The sequence below is a fragment of the Cynocephalus volans genome, chromosome 9 (genome assembly GCF_027409185.1).
Source record: "Cynocephalus volans isolate mCynVol1 chromosome 9, mCynVol1.pri, whole genome shotgun sequence".
Classification (NCBI taxonomy): Eukaryota; Metazoa; Chordata; class Mammalia; order Dermoptera; family Cynocephalidae; genus Cynocephalus; species Cynocephalus volans.
The window spans coordinates 47,518,317-47,539,772 of NC_084468.1; the positions used below are offsets into that span (position 1 = coordinate 47,518,317).

General features: G+C 38.6%; 2 protein-coding genes and 1 pseudogene across 3 annotated transcripts in view; 2 read left to right on the plus strand and 1 right to left on the minus strand.

The window, feature by feature from the left end:
- PPAT (phosphoribosyl pyrophosphate amidotransferase) overlaps window positions 1-9,402 on the minus strand; it is a 38,497-nt gene extending 29,095 nt beyond the window's left edge. For both annotated transcript variants that reach the window (XM_063107639.1, XM_063107640.1), the window contains exon 1: window positions 9,187-9,402. In XM_063107639.1, coding sequence (XP_062963709.1) covers window positions 9,187-9,314 — 128 coding nt within the window. In that variant the 5' untranslated portion in view covers window positions 9,315-9,402. The remainder of the gene's footprint in view (window positions 1-9,186) is intronic.
- The window catches only part of PAICS (phosphoribosylaminoimidazole carboxylase and phosphoribosylaminoimidazolesuccinocarboxamide synthase), a 43,769-nt gene that overhangs the window by 15,594 nt on the left and 6,719 nt on the right, over window positions 1-21,456 (plus strand). The window contains 8 exon segments of the mRNA XM_063107638.1: window positions 2,972-3,037; window positions 5,701-5,825; window positions 10,132-10,198; window positions 13,773-13,970; window positions 18,799-18,977; window positions 20,156-20,335; window positions 20,435-20,548; window positions 21,365-21,448. Of these exon segments, the coding sequence (XP_062963708.1) occupies window positions 2,972-3,037; window positions 5,701-5,825; window positions 10,132-10,198; window positions 13,773-13,970; window positions 18,799-18,977; window positions 20,156-20,335; window positions 20,435-20,548; window positions 21,365-21,448 (1,013 nt within the window).
- LOC134386480 (E3 ubiquitin-protein ligase RBX1-like) lies at window positions 94-513 on the plus strand (annotated as a pseudogene).

Genomic DNA, 21,456 nt, shown 5'->3' on the forward strand with positions numbered 1-21,456 from the left:
GCCAGTGAGGGGCGAGTGCAAGAGGCGGAGCTGGAGCATGTGCGCAGAGAGCCGTGCGCTGCTGCGCAAGAGTGGCCGGACGACACACCCTGTGTTTCCAAAATGGCGGCAGCGATGGATGTAGGTAACCCTAGCGGCACCCACAGCGGCCCGGGCAAGAAACGCTTTGAAGTGAAAAAGTGGAATGCAGTAGCCCTCTGGGCCTGGGATATTGTGGTTGATAACTGTGCCATCTGCAGGAATCACATTATGGATCTTTGCATAGAATGTCAAGCTATCCAGGCATCTGCTACTTCTGAAGAATGTACCGCTGCATGGGGCATCTGTAACCACGCTTTTCACTTTCACCGCATTTCTCGCTGGCTCAAAACACGTCAGGTGTGTCCATCGGACAACAGAGTGGGAATTCCAAAAGTATGGGCACTAGAAAAAGAATTCTTTCATCAAGCTTAACTGATTCGTTATTCATTTAATGGCTTGCCCTCCTGTTATTTAATTATAGGTTAGATAGAACTGTGTCTTTTCAGTTTGCTGTTCCTACAGCCATATTGTATTCTGTGTCAAATAAAGTCCAGTTAGATTCTAGAACAGATGCTTTCTCTTGTGTATGTGAAATAAGTGAACATAAATGAGGGGCCCCCTCTTCCAAGGCTGGGAAGCCAGCTTTTGAAAGTGAAATGTTTGTTCATTAGAGCTAGGTCAGAATTGTCCTAAGAATACATCCCTCGGTCATGAGGAATCCAACTGAGCAAGGGGTAGTGTGGATTGCTGGCACCTGAAAACGGCCATCAGCCCTGTCTTCCTGCTGTGTGACAGCAGCAGACAGCTGAATGAGAGAAGAACATGGGATTCAGTCATCAAACCCAGCGCTGAGTCCTGGTTCCACAGCCTGGTTACTGATGACAATCTTGGGCAAGTCGCTTCTCTGCTCCAAGCTTTCCTCCTCTGTAGTGGGCTTCTAAAGGTTAGATGGCATCATGTGGGCACAGAAAGGATTTGTAAAATTTGAAACCACTACACAAATGTTAACTTTGTGTGTGACATGTTGCTTTCTCTTCTTAGTTTTGAAAAATAAACTTTAAAAAATTTGAATATGTAATCTTGACTGGCAAAAGAATAATTTATTAACTCAATTTAAAAGCCGATGCCACTTAAAATTGAATTAAAATTCATCACCGTCACCCCTTCGCAGTTTATTTAAAATGTGTTTGGCCATGGAAGAAAGTGTTAGTTCTAATACCAACTCAATGGCTATATAGAATCTTTAACTGGGAAGCAGTGTAGTTTATTGCAGTGGTCCTCAAATTATGGTCTCAAGGTTCCTGGGAGTACCTGAAGCCCTCTCAGAGGGGGTTCATGAAGTTCTCCCTCCAACTGCAAGTCTATGTGAAACCAGTTTTTCTTTATATACTTGAACTTCGAGCAAAGCAGTATATTGAATGAAGAAGCAGACTTGAGAATTCATCTGTCTTCTATTAAGTCAGACATAAAAGAGTTGCAAAAATGTAAAACAATGCTACTCTTCTCACTGATTGTTTTGAAAAATAGTTAATTTTAATAAAAGTACTTCTGTAAAAAAAAAAGATGGCAAATGATCTTTGCTTCAAGGTTACAGTTTTGATGCTGGAATCCAGCCTCACTAGTTTTTCAGCACAATCTTCAATTGCAAAAGTAGATTAGAGTTTTGTAAACGTCAAATTTAAATTGCTATTGTTTGTCTTCTGCCAGAGGAAGATTCCATAAGTACTGCCTCAGAAGAGGTGCGCAGTCCCACAAAATATCACTGGGTCAGGTACAGGGTCTAAATTGTTGAATTGTAAACATTATTTTGATATTTAATCTCTAATGTATACCACTTTAAGTAGTTATAGGGAGGATCTCTATTGTGTATTACCCAAAATACTTCCTTATTATACCTGAGTGGGTAGAAGATATGGTAGACGTGGAAGGAAATTACATTGGGATTCTCCATATTCATAAAAAGTTCAGGAAGATTACCTAATAATGAAAAGCAGCTAAATTATTCTCACAAATATCAGGGAGCAGTCTGCCTTATAATTTTTAGAATATACTGTTTGAATATGAATGTATGAAAAAATTTTGATCCTCATATTGAAATTATTACTGTAATTCCTGGTGCTTTAAAAAATCTAGGGGTTTTAAATGAATGATATTCAAATACAAGATTTATATTTTGAATATAAGTTTGAATAACTGTAAATGATGTTGACTTATAGGTAATCATATTCCTTTAGAAGATGCTAAAGGCATTTACAGATCATAACAGTGTGTGACAGAGGCTGGAAAACACTGGTGTGACAACGAGGTCAGAGCATTGATACACATATGGTCTGATGAAAAACTTAAGCAAATGCTTGAAGGGGCCACAAGAGACAAGGAAATATTTGAGGAAATTGCCAGAAGACTAATGCAGTTTGGAATAGACAAAGACTGAAAACAATGTCATACCAAATATAAAAATTTAAAATATATATACAGAATTTCACAAAAGAAAAATGGCAACCCTCAAAGAAAAATGAGATTTTATGAAGAAGTTGACTACATCCTAAGAAGACCAACTCTCAGAACTGCCAAATGGAAACATTTGCCAAATGGTAACCTTAGAATAGATTTTAACAAAAAAAATCTATAAACTTTCCTCCTTGCATTTGAACTTAGCAAAAAAAAGGGAAAAAAAACCAACAACAAAATAAACTCTTCAGAAATAAAATCCAGTTTTATATGTTGAAATGACCCTAAAAATTATTAGAACCTAAATTATTAGAACCTAATTATTACATAGCTAATTTAACCCAGGTTTCAATTCTAAGCCTTGTACCAAAATATTTCTACTTCTTAAACTCATTCTTCTTAATTAATCTGTCTTACTCCTTAAATGATCTTACTTTAGTATGCCTGAAGGCTTGAAAACTAACGTATTTCAAATGATGTCTTTGTTTATTGGTTTAAGAATTACTTGAAGGTCATACCAAAAGCCGTGGAACTTTGAGCATCAAGAGAAAAGCACATGAAGACGGTAAGAGGCTGAGACATGCCAAGTTTTCCCACATTGTGGAAAACTTATTTTTTCCTGATAAGAGAGACATTTATTCCTGTCCTTGATAAATTAGACTAAATACGTTGGCTAGGAACTCTGTGAGAGCACAGAATGCTAAGAAATGATTTCTTTCAGAGCTCATCAAGAGTGAAAGTAACATTGAAAGTAAATGGAAACTTTCCCAGAGTTAGATAACTATGCAGTTACCAGGAGCCTTTAAATTATACTTTACAAGGGCCAGGCCATGGCTCACTTGGGAGTGTGGTGCTGATAACAAGGCCATGGGTTCGGATCCCTACATAGGGATGGCCGGTTGGCTCACTAGGGAGAGCACGGTGCTGACAACACCAAGTAAAGGGTTAAGATCCCCTTACCAGTCATCTTTAAAAAAAATAATAAAAATCAAAATAAATAAATAAATTATACTTTCCAGTGACTGTTATCAAAAGACAGATGTAAAAGGAAAAAAATACCCACAAATAAGCTCTGAATTTGGGTTTTCTTCAAAAGTAGTAATGTCTATAACATTTTAGTAAGTCTTAAAATAAGCTAAATTCAGAAGCCAGCCTAATTATGGGAGTTGTACATGATTCCAAACTTACCCATCACAGATATAGTAATATAATGCACTACAGCATATAAAAGAAAAATGCAGTATACAAGAAAATGCACAGGGCCGAGAATCAGAAAACCTGAATTTTAGTCTCTCTCTGATCTTAATTACTCAGTATAATGCAAATCACTGCATCTCGTTGGGTCTCCAGGATAATACAACTTTAATGTTTCATAGGTTTATAATTTATGGAATTATTTTGAGTAAGCACAAATAATTGAAAAGCTAAATAAATTTTTACAAAATGAACACACCATGTAAACATCACCCAAATCAATATACAGTATAAAACATTACTACCACCCTAAAAGCATCCCAGTCATTAATCATCCCCTTCAACCCCCATAAAGGTTATCACTATTCTGATTTTTATCATCATAGATTAGTTTGGGATTCATACAGAATGTACATTTTTTTTAGTATGGACTTTTAAATATCAAGCTTCTTTCATTCAACATTGTCTGAGATTCATCCATGATTTTACATATAACAGGAGTTTATTCTTTTTTACTGCTGTAGAATATTCCATTATAGGATCTCCCCTGCCTTTTTTTTCTTTTTAATCCATTCCACTGACATTTCAGTTGTTCCCAGATTGGGGCTATTATGAATAACTGAACATGTCTCAATGAACATCTATACAGTATGCGTTTCTGTTGAGTATATATCCAGGAGTTAAGATGCAGGGTCTTAGGGCATGCATATATCCAGGTACTGTTCTAAGTGCTTTACATACAATAATGCATTTAGCCCCTACCACAACTCTATGAGGTAGGTGCTAACATTATACTCAATGTCATACCCAGTACTTACAGATGAGGAAACTGAGGCATGGAGAAGTCTGTGTTCTCAAACTAATGGGCTACATTGTCTCTTTGTCAGGACAGGAACCACATTACCCTACAGAGTACAGTGTTCCCAGTGTCTACCACAGAGCTCAACAAATATATTTTGAATAAAGAATTGGAGAATAGCAGGAACTCTCCCCTCCCGTAAAAGCCCTTTTATCTCAAATGAGCTAAAAATGTAATTTCTCCATTTTTGGATATAAATGCAAGTCAGACAAGTTGCCCCACCTTTGCCTTCTCTTAATCCCCTCTAGTGGATATGCTATTGAAAAGGGAAATAGCTAAGGGTTAACCACACAAAAGTATCTTTCCAAACCAACTGAATTTGTGCATTGGACCTTAAAATATTTTCTAGCCCATCAGATCAAAAAAACAGACTCAGGGCCGGCCCGTGGCTCACTCGGGAGAGTGCGGTGCTGATAACACCAAGGCCACGGGTTCGGATCCCACATAGGGTATGGCCGGTTCGCTCACTGGGTGAGTGTGGTGCTGACAACACCAAGTCAAGGGTTAAGATCCCCTTACCGGTCACCTTATAAAAAAAGAAAAAAAAAAAAAACAGACTCAGAAGTTAGGATGTTTGCCCAAGATTAAACTGGTAATAATGGGAAACCTGGGAGTATACTTCAGGTTGTATGTTAAGGACCTCTTCCCAATATTTACCAGAATGACAAAGCAGTGGTATCCTGAGACTTTTGGGGACAGATAAATTTTGCTTCAGACTAATGCAAAAAGCAAAGTTCTAAAAAATAGTTATAAATGGAAGAATTAAAAACACATAATCTTAACTCGAGAACCTTAAGTTACAAAAGTAAGTGAATTTAGAGCCTTTCAAAATCAAGATTGGAACAATTAGCAAGGACAGTTTTAAAATAAGTCACTTCCTCAAACAGAAAGTCATTTCACTTAGGATATAGGTTAAGGGGGTATATAAGTAAAACACTAAAGGAATGTTACATACTTGGTCATTCTCACTAAAACATAAAAGTCAAAATAAAGTAAGATATTCCCAGCCTTAATTTGGCACCCAAAGCAAGTTTTCTGACAACCTACTCCTATGTTCTCCAACATACTAAATGAAGATAAGTAGGAACAAATTCCATAGAGGTTTGTCTGAGCGCATCTCTTTTTCTTTCTCACAAGTGCCTTTCTAGTGATAATGTTATGTATTCTATTTGCAGAACCAGCGTCTACATCTTTTAATAGTGCTCCTGAGATTATTACAAATCAGTTTCCTCAAAGCATAATTACAGAACCAAAAGATTCTACGGCATGTTTCTGCAGACAGGAGACCCAACTTCATCAGGTAAATCTCATACAATTTTAGAAGAGGTATAAAAAATTTATCAATTGTAGGGTTCAATTCCTACCCCAGGGAAGTAAAAATTCACTGAAGGAAAGGGCATGCTTATCTCCTAATTAACCAAGGGAAGGCTGACAAGCTGATTCATGAGATAAATCTACAAAATTTTAGTAATTCCTTTTGTGGAATCTTTGAAGGGTCCAGGCCATTCTACTGTCTGTAAAGTGTGACTGTAGTTTAAAGATGAAAATGTTAGATCTGTAAGAGGATGTCTGGTTTGTTCAGAACTCTGCAAACTACTGATGTTCTTAGGACCAAACCAGCATCTGGGGATTATATGAATCTGGCATGAACACACCCGCACACATGCATGCACATCTTACAGCTAAAAGGACAACTAGTTAGTTTAACATTAAAAATGTTAAACTAAAATTCCCCCGACAGAAAGCAAAGCTGTAGAATAAGTCTGCAAACAGCCAGAACTACTAAAAAGAAGTACTTCTGGATGAACCCATTTGGATTAAAGTGCATGACGATTTAGTAATTGACACTTCTTTGTTTTTATATGAAATACATACTATTATAATTTTCAGGTATTGTTATCCCTGAGTCTAAATGTTTTAGAACTGATTATGCCCAAGACAAAATACAGAACCAAATACAATGCAAAAGTGATAGAAATATAATTTTCTAGATTCCATGCTTTAAGAAGATAATATATGAGGATAAATTCCTTCATCAAAAAGGAAAAAAAACCCCACAAACCTTTTTGCTGTTGCTTTAAAGCTAATCATTGAGTGAATGCGGGTGAGGCTGTAGAAACAGAGCGTTCTGAAACAGACCACCTTATCAGGATACAGTGTATATAACCAATTCTACTGCATATTAAGCTATGGCAACCTACACAGGCTTCCAGTTTTGACATTCCTTAATTCAACGCCATATTAAAACATTAGTTCTTAATCTTTCTCTGGCTGTTACCTATCAGTTTAGAGCAACAGATGATTACTATATCTTCTAGACATAAGGGGGTTTCATTGTTCTTCCAATCATAATCAATTCTCCCAAAGGGTAAGAACTTTGGCTCATTTAAAATTTTGAATTGAATAGGATTATGGGTGAGGACTAGCCCTCTTGGTGCACCTTAATGATTCCATGCCTACATAAGGAAAATCTTAAATCATTTTAAAATAACACATTTATTCCCCAGAAGCTACTGAGTTTCTTGTCACTGCTGTTGAAAATAAATTGAAATACCACAAGGTCAATTAACATCAGTGTCCTAACAAAGACTTATTCAGTCAAATGAACAGTCTAATAGAATCTCTTTAATACTGCTCTACTACCACATAATCATATCATTATTGACCTTATCTTGTATTATCTAATCTCATAATTCTCTCACAGAAAAAGCAACTGTTGAAAACATATACAGTAACGAGTAATCAAGTTGTATTCATTTTTTTAAAAAACCCACAAAACTATAATTATATACATGCATGAGTCACATAACTGTTTCAGTCAGTGACAGACCACATATATAATGGCGGTCTCATAAGATTATAATAACTATACCATATAGCCTAGATCTGTGTAGTAGGCTATACCACCTAGGTTTGTGTAAGTATACTCTATGATGTTTGCACTAAGACCAAATCACCTAACAATGCATTTCTCAGAACATATCCCCGACCGTATACCAAGTGTTTTCCTAAACTGAGTAACTGTACTAAAATCCTGAATAGTGCCAACATCTAAGTTTAAAAAAAAAAAAAAAAAAATCAGCCCCTTTTTCTTCAGGCACATGTTCAAAGGGAAGGAGAGATGTGGATGCAAAGAACTTTCTCAGTAATTTTGGCTAAAAAATATAGTTAACAAAAAAAATTCAAGATCAATTCATACATATCCTACAGACCACCATGCAACTCTAAAGACACCTAAGTTTCCCTTCTCCTCTACCCATGACAGAATATCCAAAATAACTTCTAAGAATGTTATAAACCAATGTTGCTCGGAACTATCGCATAATCAGATTTTAATTTCTCCTTGGATTATATATCTAATCCTCTCAATAAATGTCTTTTTAAAACAAGAAATCTATTAGGATCAACCCACAATTACTCAAGATTTGAATTATTCAAGTTAAAAATATTCTCGATTCATCCCAGATTCTGAATTACTCTCAGTTCTTTAGTAAACAAGGAGTACACAAAATGTGAAACTCAAAATTCAAGTATTTGGCACCCTGAAAACAGCAAAAAGATTACTTCTAATTTAAGTTTGGTGAGGGAAAGCTAATCATTTGGGATGCATTTACACATGTTGCACCCACATTGCTGTTAAGTGTTTTTGCCAAGTTCCTTAACAGTTTTAAAAGTTGTTGCTACCGTACTGCTTTATAGAAACTTTGTAGTATTTTCAGTGATGATGTCAAACCTACATCTCTATCTTACTCCAACTGAATTATTTATATCAACTTCCAGTAAGGTCAGGTAGTAAAAAATGGAAAGATCATAGAAGCAAAGTTATTTATTTTTTAACGCGAAGGGCTCTTCCAGTTTTTCAAATTCAATGTGTATCTTGACATACAGACAGTAATCCTCTCTCCCCCTTTTAAAGGAGTTAATTTTTGGCATCTTACTACCAACGTTTTCATTCATTACCTAAAACGTTCACCAACGAATTTTTTCCAGATGCACTATTCTGTGATTAGTTTATTTCCGGTCAATTTATATGAGATCTAAAAGGTAACCGGTAGTTCCCTGTGAACACCAAATAGTGCTGTTTCGCTGGGTCTGAACTCTAGACTCCTCAAGTACCCATAACTATAACTACTTTCAACCCACAATGTGCTCAATAGCTCTGCCCTTGCAAACAAAAGCTTGTGGTGATTGGAGGCCCCGCGCGAAACCTTAAGGTGTTGTAGGACCTGGACCAGCCGGCAACCCACAAAATCCTATCACAAGAGCAGCTCCAGGTTCAAGGAGGTTAAAAAAAGCGTGCAGTCGGGGAGAAGCCCCAGCCAAGCTAGTCCAAGCAAACCGGAACCTTACAAACTGGCCATTCAGGAGGGGTGCACAGACCTGAGGCGGGGAAGGGGGAGAGAACCTAAAGGGCATTAGGGGCTGGGTGAGTGATACAGGCTAAAGTCCATGGAGGCAAGTTGCTCCCGCGCACGCCTTAGCAACCTGGTGGATGCCACAGGTACCGGTCCAGGTAAGAGAGGTCCCTTGGTCGTTCACGAGATAGTCAACTATGGCCGCGCGGTCCCTCACGAGATAGCGAACTCTGGCCGCGGGAAGAGGCTTGAGGAGATGTAGAAGCACACGCCCCGCCACCCCCACTCCTCCACCCTGTCGCTCACCGGTGCTGTAGCCCCACGAGTCCCAGAGTGATCACATGCGGCACATCTAGTTGCGTGGGCCACTCGCCTGAGGCGATGCACCCGAACACGCCACATTCCTCTCGGATGCCCAACTCTTCCAGCTCCATGTCGCTGCAGAATGCACGTGGAGGGACCTGCCGCCGCGGCACAGGTCCAAGCACAAACCAGCTGTGGAGTCGGCCCGTAAGCCTCAGAAGCTCGCCCTCGCGACAGCCTCTTCGTAGCAGCTCGACCCCGGCTACTGCGGCGGCGCGTGTTTTCCCTAAATAGGCGTGGCTAGTTCGGCCCCTCGCCCCCTTGCTCCGCCTCCTCCGGGTCCACCAATGAGCGAGGGTGGAGGGGAGGCTCTGCGGCTGAGGGGAGGAGTCGCGGATCCTGTGGGGGTGGAGTTAGTCCTCTGTAGGACTTGTCCACAAAGCTAATTTTTCTGCACGTGGAAATCTCCGTTATGCTCTAACACGCTAAGCTAGGGTGATGAGAATAGCGGGGTTATCGTCATTTCTCTCTCAGAGGATATAAACTTTATATACCAGTCCCCACATGCTTCCCCCCGGCTGTCATGACTTAGTACGTCCCAACCTGTGACCTACTCTCGCTGCCCATAAGGGGACCCGATAAGTGAGGTTCTGCAGAAACGGGGCGGGGGGGGCCGCCAGTGCGCGCCACTTTTCGCCTCTCCTGGGACACGGCCAGCGCGGGGCTGTCCCGAGGCGGGGTGGCGTCGCTGCGCCTGCGCGGCGGGAAGCCTCGAGGGGAGGTGCTTCCCCCCGGCCCCGGGTTCCAAGTTCCCCTCGGATTTCAGAGACCCTCTGGGTTCCGCAGCTATTGCAGAGGTCGACATAAGCAGCGCCGGGATCCGCAGCCACTCCAGGGGGCGTGTCTGGGGGGATCCCGTGGACCTCTCTGACCACCTCTCTTTTCCAGATTTCGGCCTCTCCGCCCAGCGCGGGCGCTGCCCCTGGCCCACTTAGGAAAATGGCGACACCTGAGGGTGAGTAACTGGCGTCCAGGCCCGCCGGGACTCCGTGCCCTCCACGGTCTTGCCGCCCTTCGGCCGTGATCTCACGGGCGGGCTCGGTACGGACACGTGCGGGCCCTGCTCCCCTGCCTGCAGCCAGCCCCGGGCGGAGCGCGGCCTCCCTGCAGTCGCCCTTTGGAGGCTGGCGGGCGCACACGTGGAGCGGGCGCTGCTGGACCTGCGGTGGACACAAAGCACTCTGAGGCCTCTCGGAACGTACTGAAACACCCAGAACGGCCTCCGGGAAAGGGGAAAGGGGGAAACTAGAGGAAGAGGGGAACTAGAACGAGAAACGGCCGGGGTTTGGAGAGGTGTCCGGAAGTAGTGTTCGTAATCAATGGATATTGTAAAACGGTCACGTGAAAATCTAGTGTTGACTCCAGAGTTTGCTTTTCCTGGTATGTTAATAATCTTTTTTTTTTTAAAGAAGGAAAGAAGGTTAAGAATTGAATCTTCTGAAAATCTGTCCAGGTTTTGCGTGTTTTGATCTTTTTACTTTATCTTAAGTAGGCTTTGATGCCGCGATGGCTTTGGAGAGCTTCAAACCCTCAGGCAAAAAAAGTTCCCTTGCTTCACTTGTTTATCAGATTTACATAGTTATATAATCATTTTTTTCCCTAGTGGTCAGATCCTCAGGAAAGATCGTTCTTGCCATTTATGCTGATAAAACGTTGGTTTCACACACCCAATTCCTGAATTTATCATGAACCAAATTGCTTGTGTTGGCCCGTTAGTACATTCTTTTCCATAAAGTTTAGGACAAAAAGTTGTAGACTCAACAAAAAGATCCAGTTGATAATGAGTATCAACTCCATAAAATCAAGGCTCTGAACCAGAATTTTCCTGGGATCAGGGTAGTTGTACCTCGAAGCTAGTAGAACGTCTAAAATCATTACTGTCCTACTTCCTTCCATCTTGTACACCATTGGTAGGTTAGTTTTTCTAAAATGTCACTCTTACGGTTTCTAAAAGGCATTTGCTCAAAATATTCAGTGGTATCCCTAGAGCTCTTAAAATCCGGTGTGAAGTCCCTTTCATTTAAATCTTGCATATTGCTGTCCTTCCTACCTCTTCGGCCATAACTTTAATTTTTTTCTATTTTTTACAAAGCACACTCAGCTCCTAGCTGAGGCTCCCCAAAATTATTATCGAACTCACAGGTGGGGCTACATGTCCCAGACAAAAAACCAAACAACCCAAAAGTCAAATGTTGGTGAAAATGGAAGTCAGCTTTTGTTCAGGAATACCAGTAAACCTGAAGGAAAGTGGCCAGGCTAAAGCCATCTCAAAGACTTAGGTTTACTGAAGGGTTTTAAAGAGAGGGACGAGAGACTGGAATGTAGGAAATGAAAAGCAGGAGGGAGGGGCACGTGAGCAGTGAGGACTTCATGCAAGTTCTCAGGTGCAAGGTCTCGCCAAGACTCCGTCTGGTTTCTGTTGCTGTCTTTATCTCAGGGTCTGGGTGGTCGGTGCAAGTCTGCAGCTTCAGGCTGACTGGAAACAACTTTACATTCATGTAAATAATGTCATCTTGCCCCATAACCAAGATTCAAAATATCGAATAACCATGGGAAAAGAGGGAACTCAGAGAAATACATGCCAAGAAAAAAAACTATGTCTTTTTAAAATTTGCTTAGAGCCGGTGTGGTTTTAGGTCCCAATATGGCTTCAGTCCTGCCCACTCCAACGTATTGTGAATTCTTATTCTACTTTTCAGTCAGGTTAATTCACCAAGGTTTATTTTTCTTTATATATTTTATTTATGCTGTTTTTCCTAGAACAGTGCTGGCTAATAGAAATATGTGAGCCATATATGTAAATTTGTTTTCCTAGTAGCCATATTTTAAAAACAATAAAAATAAAACTGGTGAAATGAGTTTTAATGTATTTTATTTAACCCAATGTATTCAAAATACTAACATTTTAATGTTTAATCAATAGAAAAATTATTGAGATATTTTGTATTTTTTTCATATCTAATGCAGTGTGTATTTTAAACTTACATCTCAATTTGGAGTAGCCACATTTCAAGTGTTTCATAGCCATATGTGGCTAGCGGATACATTATTGTACAGCACAGTCCTAGAATGTTCTTAACTCCCCTGTGGAAATTCTGTGCTTTCCAAGACTCTTAAATTTCAATTCCATGAACCATTCTCAGTCCTTGTCAGTCTTCTGAATTCATCTGCAAAATTATGGCAGTCATTTTGGCACTTGTATATGTCACGTACGGTTTTTTCTTATGTTCTACCTATTAATCAAAATTTCTACCTTATTTAATGATTAGGTAATAAATACAGATTCAACTAAATGTGGGGGGTAATAGATACAAATTTTCTTTTTACCTAGGATTTACTTCATCTTAATGCATTTAAATCTTATTTATCTCATCTGGACAACATTTTTCATTTTATTTATCTAATCACCACCACTACCTATCCCTTTCTCTTTTTTGGCTAAATTTTGATCATTCTTCAGATCTCAACCTAATTGTCCCTTTCTTCTAGACTTCCTTCTCTGATGTTTAGACAAGGTTAGGTGGCACTTGTATAAGCATGTGATCCCATAGTCTGTATTTATTGTGCTGTTTGTACTTACTATGATGTCTTGTTTAGTATCTGTTTCCCTCAGACTCAGGTGCCTTGAGAGCAGGAACTAGGTCTCATTTACTACATGTCCCAGGGCCTGGTACATGACGACACTCAAAAAATGCTGGTACTGAGAATGAATCAGTGTTCTGGGAGCCTTAGGCACAATTTCTCCCTGTGGAAATTTTAAGCCCTTAAACTTCTATTATCTTTGATCTTCATCTAAATCATTCTTTATAATAACCAGAGTCTACTTTCTCTAGGTTTTGTGACCAGCATCAACATTGGATTCCTTCCTACTTACTTCCTCACAATTTCCTACAACTGTTAGTGAAGAGAAAGGGTTAGTGGAGCGGGGGCAGGATTAATAGTGAGGGTTGCTGGGGATGCTTCCAAATGGACTAACTTAAGTGGATGGAGATGCCTCCTCTTGCACATTAATTTGAAATCAAGAAACCCATCTGGCTGAACTTTCCCATTTTGCCAAAACAAAAGTCAGGAAAAGTATAGCATTTTTTCCCTGCAAGCTAGTTTAGATGATGTACTATGAGTATGTATATGAAAATACTAGTATAGTTATGATAGTTTGAATGTATCTTAATTTTAATCTACTTCAGTTCTGCTGTGAGAGAGGCAGGATGATAGCAGAAAGAGCACAGCGATTGATATCAGATTTAGGATTTTGTTTGACTGCATGACCTCAACCTTTTTGATTCTTAGTTTCCTAATCTCTATAATTATTTACATAATTATAATTCTTCACAAAATTATGTGAATCAAATGTGATGACACATGAGAAAATACTTTGTAGAGTAGAAGGTTTTATGCGGATGATTTCATTTTTATTAAGGTTATTAGTCAGTGTGTGTTTACTGATTTCATCATTCTGGATGATTTAGTCTTCAATATTCAGGCAATTTCTTCCTGAAATCTGATATATTTTCATTTTATTTCCACAGTACTGAACATCGGTAAAAAACTCTATGAAGGTAAAACAAAAGAAGTCTATGAATTGTTAGATAGTCCAGGAAAAGTCCTCCTGCAGTCCAAGGATCAGATTACAGCAGGAAATGCAGCTAGAAAGAATCACCTGGAAGGAAAAGCTGCAATCTCAAATAAAACTACCAGTTGTATTTTTCAGTTGTTACAGGAAGCAGGTAAGTTTCTCCTTCATGGCCTTCTGTCCCTTCTCTCTCATATACACTGATCTCTTTCATGGAGAGATGACATTATTTGGATTAACAGCATGTTTGGGGATGTCTCACAAGTTAATTTAAATCAAGCCAAGAACTTTTAAACTTCATTATGATAACTTTACGTGGTTAGAATTGGTAGTTTTGGTAGTTTTGTTTAGTTAAAAGGAATCCTAACAGTTTGCTACAGTCTTTAACTGGTGCATAGATCCCCTATGTAACTTCCTTCTCTCAGGCTGTCTTTAGTCTTAAGGAACTTAATTATGAAGGAAGCCCATTTTGGTATTAGGAAGCTCTAATTGATGAACGAAATTTACACCCTATAATTCTATAGAATTGTTCTTTGTTCTGCCTCTTAGAGGCAATACAAAATTTCAAATCTGTCTTCCACTTGAAAGTTCTGAAAAGTATTTGAAGACAACAGCCATACCTTCTCATCCTGCCATTCCCCAGTTGAGAGGGTTGAACTAGATCAGAGATATACAGAATTCCCTCCTACTCAAAAACTGAATGAAAGCTCTATTTCCAGTAGAGTGATAAGGAATCCATTGAAAAGACCAAATTAAGATCAGAATATTGTGTGGAGGGTATTTGAAGTGGAGGAAAGGAAATTAGGATAATGAATTTTTTTTGCAGAGATTCAGTGAGCTCCTGGTTGGTTTGTGGTGTGTGAAATCTCAGCCAGTAAAAGATTTGAGCTCTTTCCTTACAGTAAGAGACCTCATTGCCTTGAATCACTCAACCTTTGAAGCCTCAGGTTCCTTGTCTGTAAAATAAAAGCTTTGTTCTTTATCATCCCTGCCAGTTCTGATTTTATAATTTAATAAACTTTCTCTCCTTACTTTTATTTCCAATATTCCCAGTTGCCCTTTCATTTCTCAGAGCTTCTAGTAAGCACTAATCTTTCTTTATTACAAAGGGGGGGGTCTAATACTTTTGTTTATCATTAAGATAAATGTATCTGCCTTCCACAGATTAACAAGGTAATTCAAGTTAAATCTGTTCTGTTAGTACATTTTTGGAGTAGTTTTGCCTCTTCCAAAGTATCCTGTTTCACATTTTAAGTTAGTGTGAAAAAAATGTTTAATTGCAAACCTGAATTGTCATCCACATCATAAATCCCCCTATGCGTTGAAAGTGAGTAATATTGCTATAAATTTAAAGGACCTTCCGTAATTCCTGAGTCACAAGATCTAAGTGATAGGTTCTAATTCCTGTCACAGGATCTATGTCACAGGATTCCTTAGTTGGTGGGTTCCCAATGACTGAGTAGATTTCTAGAGAGAGCACCAAATTATTTTTGGTTCCTTTTATAATACAGATAAGTGTCTGATCTATTTTTCTCCTCCCATGTTATTTCCCTCTCCCCATCCACATAATTTTTAAAGGTGCTTAACCCTTTAAGATGTTAGCAGTAAGAAAATTACCTTCTATGTACCCTAGTAGTTGCACATAGCTATGGGATTGCATATATGTAGTCATGTGCCACATATCGTTTTTGTTGACAGTGGACCACGTATACAACAATGGCCGTAAGATTATAATGGAGCTGAAAATTTCCTATTGCCGAATGACATCATAGCTGTTGTAACATCACTGCACAATGCATGGAGGAATAAGCAATACCAGGAGTCTTCAAAAAGTTCATGGAAAAATTTGTGTTATCTTTTAATTCCATTTTTTCCATGAACTTTCTGAAATATCCTTATACCATACAGCCTAGATGAATAGTAGGCTATACCATCTAGGTCTGTGTAAGTACACTCAGTGATGTATACACAGCAACAAAATTGCCTAATGATGCATTTCTTAGAATGTATTCCCATTGTTAAGTGACACATGACTGTACTTTTAAGTATGGAATGTAAGTACAGGCTCAAGTTTTTATTTGTTTATTCAATAAGGCACTTTTTAGTACATTCTCTGGGGCTTTAGAACTAGTAAATTGGGGAGACCTGGTTGTCTTTGTCCATGACTTTGTTTTAACTCTGAAAGTCCACTGCTGGGGGGGAATTGGGAAGATTGGTCACCCTAAGTGAAGTACACTAACAATTATCTTTAAACTACGTTATCTGGCACGCTTAACATAGCTAAAACTTAATTAGTTCACAGGAAATGTTGAAATGTATTTTCTAGGTTTTGTACATAGAACTGTATAATTAAGGAAAACCTAAGTTTTAAAAAATTCCTAATCAGGTAAGTTTTAGGAGACAGATTAGGAATTCCATTAAGCCTTATGTAATTTTTACTTGCTAATAGTTAAATAAATGCTATTTCTGGCTGACCACCAGTGCTTTGCTTAAAACTGCTTTTTAAAACCAGGATTATGTTCCAAATTAAGGTATTTTTAGAAATTAGAATGGGAAGAGCACCAGAATAAGAATCAGAAAATCAGGATTCTAGCTTTCTCATTGTCATGTATGATGAAACTGTAATGTTTTGTTCAAATACTAGCTAATACTATTTTTCCATGGAATTGGTATTATCATGTGCTGTACCTGATTTATGAGATTTACATTAAGAAGGACGGCCACAGGGATATGTGAGCTGATTAGCTGTAATACAAGGTCATTGTAATTCAAATGTGTAAATGGTATATATATTTTTCAGTAACCTTGATGGGAGGTTTGTGTTTTGCAGACAAATGAGGTAAATGGTGGGAGTTCTTTTTCTCACCATATGTAGTCATGGAGTTTGCTCTAATGATTAGCAGTGTCATCATTATATCATCTAAAACTGAGTCTCTTTTAGAAGCTTTCTTTTTTTTTTTCCTGGGGGAAATCATTACTATAAGTTCATTATGTGCTTTGGGTTCTCTTAGATGTGGGGGAGGGTTTTCATCTGAGTAAAAATAACTTACTTATATTTAAACAATAGAATCGGATACTACTCTGTCCAGTTTAGTAGACAAATGAACAGATATGACTGAGGATTAACACTTAAGAAAAAAGAGGTCTTGAAGCCAGGCATGTTGTTACCACCCCAAGTTAAGGATTGATTTAAGTCACCTGGCTGCCCATGAACTGCATCTTGATTAAAGGTTAAAGTGACAATTGACTTCCACTCTTCCCATTCTCTCCTTAGGGTTCCTGTTCATGCAGTACACCACAACTTATTCTTTTCTCTGTTTTGATCAAATCTTGCTAGTCAGACCCAAAGGAAATGCAGAGAAAATGGTAGAGGGTTTGGAACTGGACAGTGCCTTTCGAGTCTAGGCTTCGTTATTGATTTACAGCTCGACCTAGTGTGTGCCTTAACTTCTTTGAGCCTCTGCTTCTTTCAGTGGAAAATGTAAATAATACCTACCTTAGAAATGTTATGTACAGTTAAATGAGGCAACATATATCAAACACTTAACACAGCATAGGGTTTCCATAAATAGAGGTTCCCTTCTTGTGTGGATACATATGTAAGATCCAAGATTCTCAATCCTTTCCTGATAAATAGTTGATTTTAGATTAGAATATTACAATGGGACTGGAGGTACTGACATTGCAGACTGAAAATGAGAATTACGTCAAACCCATGCAGGTTACCAGGAGATGTTTTAATTCACAATAATGCTATAGCGTTACTTTATACTGTGATGTAGTAACCCTTCCAGAAGAGGTACTATACTGTAGTGGTTAAGTGGGCAGCCCATTTAGACAGGGTGGGTTGGAAATCCTGCCTTACCTAGTACTAGCTGACATTACTGTATCTCATCATCCCACACAGAAACTCTGTATCATTAAAAAATAACTCCATTTCTCCCTCCCTTCAACACTGGTAACCTCTTTTCTATTTTCTGTTTCTATGAATTTGCCTCATATAACCGGAATCATAAGTATTTGTCTTTTTATGTCTGGTTTATTTCATTTAGCATAGTGTTCTCAAGATTCATGCATATAGCATGAATGTATCAGGAATTTTATTCCTTTTTATGGCTGAATAATCCATTATATATATAGTACATTTTGTTTATCCATTCATCTGTTGATGGTTCTCCCTTTTGGCTCTTATGAATAATGCTGCTATAAGCACTGGTGTGCAAGTATCCGTTTGAGTCCCTGCCTTCAATTCTTTTGGGTATAAATCTAGAAGTGGAATTGCTGGATCGTGATGCTTTTTAAATGTTATTAGAGAGGTTGTTATTTTCCAAGGCCACCACATAAAGTAGTTTCCATCCCAAACATCACAAGTCAGCTCTTTAACTTAGTTTTCCAGTAGCAGTCTGAGTAAGAAAGAAGGGAGAGGAAGGGCAGATATTTTCTTTGCTCTTGGTCAACTTGGTCAAAGTGGCAGCTATATTCCTGCTGCTACCTGTTAGATGCTTTTTTCAAGGACCCTTTGCTTCAAACATTAAGATAAATAGGTTATTCAGAATTTAGGGCTGTTTCTGATTGTGATAAGTAGATTGATATTCCACAAGGTACATAGAATACTGAACTGTAGAATATGAGAATCCTGCAATCAGATCAGATTTAGAGATAATTTAGTGCTATTTGGATAAGTTTTGTGCCTGTACAAAGTTAGATACTCACTGGAAGAAGAGGTGCCCAATAAGTATTTGTTGGATGAATAAATGGTAAAGACTCTGGGACCCAGATCTTCTGGTGCGGTATATACTTTGCCATGTAACATTGATAAGCAGCAGAAAGTCATATTAATTTTGTTTCCTACTTTCACCTTTTTTCAAATTACATTTATTTTTATTTGTTTCTTGAATGGGGTAGAATTTTATTGTGCCTCAGATCTACCTTTTTTAAATAAAATTTCGATGACTTTTAAAACTTTTGTCATCAATATGTAGGTATCAAAACTGCTTTTACCAGAAAATGTGGGGAGACAGCTTTTGTTGCGCCCCTGTGTGAAATGATTCCAATTGAATGGGTTTGCCGAAGAATAGCAACTGGTTCTTTTCTCAAAAGAAATCCTGGCGTCAAGGAAGGATATAAATTTTACCCACCTAAAGTAGAGATGTTTTTCAAGGTAACTATTTTATGCTTCTGTTTTATGTCTTACTGTAATACAGCAGCAAACCCAAAAGATTTAAATGTTATTAAAGCTTTTTTTATTGCAAATGTCATTCCAGAAATTTATGTCAATAAGGTACATTTCCATTAGCAAGGATAAATCAGATTTTTAAAGAAAATATCTGTGAAAATCTACTTACCTTTGGACCCAGATTACTAACAAGATGAACATTCTGATTTTTCTGGGTTTTAGAGGTGTTCTTTGGTGGTGTTAGACCTTAACTGATTAATATAATAATTTTGTCTCTGATCTGTGGATTTTTTTTTAAACTCTGCACTGGAAATAATTTGTTGTCCTTTGATTACTTCTAAAATGGGGAAACTTCCTGTGGGAACTAGCACTTGAGCCCTGTGGTTGAGCTAAATTGCTGCTTTGCTACTGATTCTTTGGGGAAGGTTTTTTGTGCAGCTCAGGTTTTGTTTTCCTTGTAGGCACTTATGAATCTTGTGAGGTCTGGTACACTTGGGTTATGTGGAAACTCTGGTCTGGGCCTGACTTTTCAGCAAACTGCACCCCTTGCAGTTCTCTCTTCCTGACCAGTATCCACTGAATGATCCTGTGCTGATTGGAGGGCAGATCAGCTGTCCATGCTGTGCCCTAGCGTTCCCCTCATGGCCTGGTCTCCCTCATCCCACCACAATCTAATAAACACTTCCCATAGGATGGGCAGTGTTCCAGTCCCTCACAATGACTCACCAGCCTCTGAGTGGCTCCTTTTTTCAGTTGTCTGTGGCCCCTCACTCCCGTGTGGGTCCACAGGAACCCCATTCGTGGTCTAGCTGGCCTTCTTCTCCCTGCAGCCTCAAAGCAACTTCATACAAAGGGCACAGCAGCTTTTGCTCTTTGTGCTCACTAGGGTCAGCTTTGAAGTGGCTGGGGCTCAAAACAGGCAGAGCAGTCCTTTCTCTCTTCATGGCTTCTCCTGCCTCAATACTTTGAATTTTAAAGTAGCTATTAAAAGTAGACAAATTAAAAATAATTGCTTTGAATTAAGGGTATTGTAAACAAAGTCTTTTTTAGAGAAAGTGACTATTTTTGAGGAATTTCTGCTCAAGGAGAAAGGGACTTTAGATTTTTTAAAAGTTCAGACATTTTACATGTAAGTTAATTGTACTACTGTACTTTATTTGCAGGATGATGCCAATAATGATCCACAGTGGTCTGAGGAGCAGCTAATTGCTGCAGAATTTTGCTTTGCTGGACTTGTTATAGGCCAGACTGAAGTGGATATCATGAGTCATGCTACACAGGCTATTTTTGAAATATTGGAGAAATCCTGGTTGCGCCAGAATTGTACACTGGTTGATATGAAGGTACAGATAAAACAGATTTGAAAGTAAAGGTTATAACTGAGACAAATCTTTAGTTGTATAACTTTTTAAAACTTTTCTTTTGTGATACTCTGTTTCTAGGTTGAATTTGGTGTTGATGTAACCACGAAAGAAATCGTCCTTGCTGATGTGATTGATAATGATTCCTGGAGACTCTGGCCATCAGGAGATCGAAGCCAGCAGAAAGACAAACAGGTAGGTATTGCTTCAGGCTTTTTATCAGTCTGGGATAGAGTAGAAAGGAGAGCTGAGAGCAAAAGAAAAGGCAATTATTATTCCTTATGATATAAGTCTGATTTGTTGATTGCTATTTATTTTTAGATTATTATCTCCTATGTCCTTGTTTAGGAATAATATTTCACATAAATAAAGCAGATTTCTCAATTATCTTGATAGAGTCTCACAGAATAACAGAGCAAGTATTATCCTTGTTTGGCTAATTGACAATTAAGGCTCTAAGAGGATGAGTATCTTCTCAATTACAAAAGTGTGGGGCAGATCTGGGGCTCTACCCCAAGTCTTCTGGATCTTATTAGGCTCCATTTCTGCTCTATGAAAACAAAATGAGGGCAAGACCTTCTCTATACTTAATACATAAGAATTCTCAGGGCAGTTTATTGCTGATGTAGAAAACTCTTTTTTTTTTTTTTTTTTTAAAGATGACCGGTAAGGGGATCTCAACCCTTGGCTTGGTGTTGTAAGCACCACGCTCAGCCAGTGAGCAAACCAGCCATCCCTATATAGGATCCGAACCCGTGGCCTTGGTGTTATCAGCACCGCACTCTACCGAGTGAGCCATGGGCCGGCCTGAAAACTCTTAACCTTAAATGAAAATAAAAGTATACTACTGAATTTTCTATACTTTAATTCAGGCAACGAATTTGTAGACTAAGATATAGATACATCCTTTGCTTTGCACACTTTTCATAATCCCTACCTAACACTCAGAAACCATATAGTTTCAGTTAGCAAGAGATATTTGTTTTTTAAACTTTTAATCTTATTTTCTAGTCTTATCGTGACCTCAAAGAAGTAACTCCTGAAGGGCTCCAGATGGTAAAGAAAAACTTTGAGTGGGTTGCAGAGAGAGTAGAGGTAAGCCA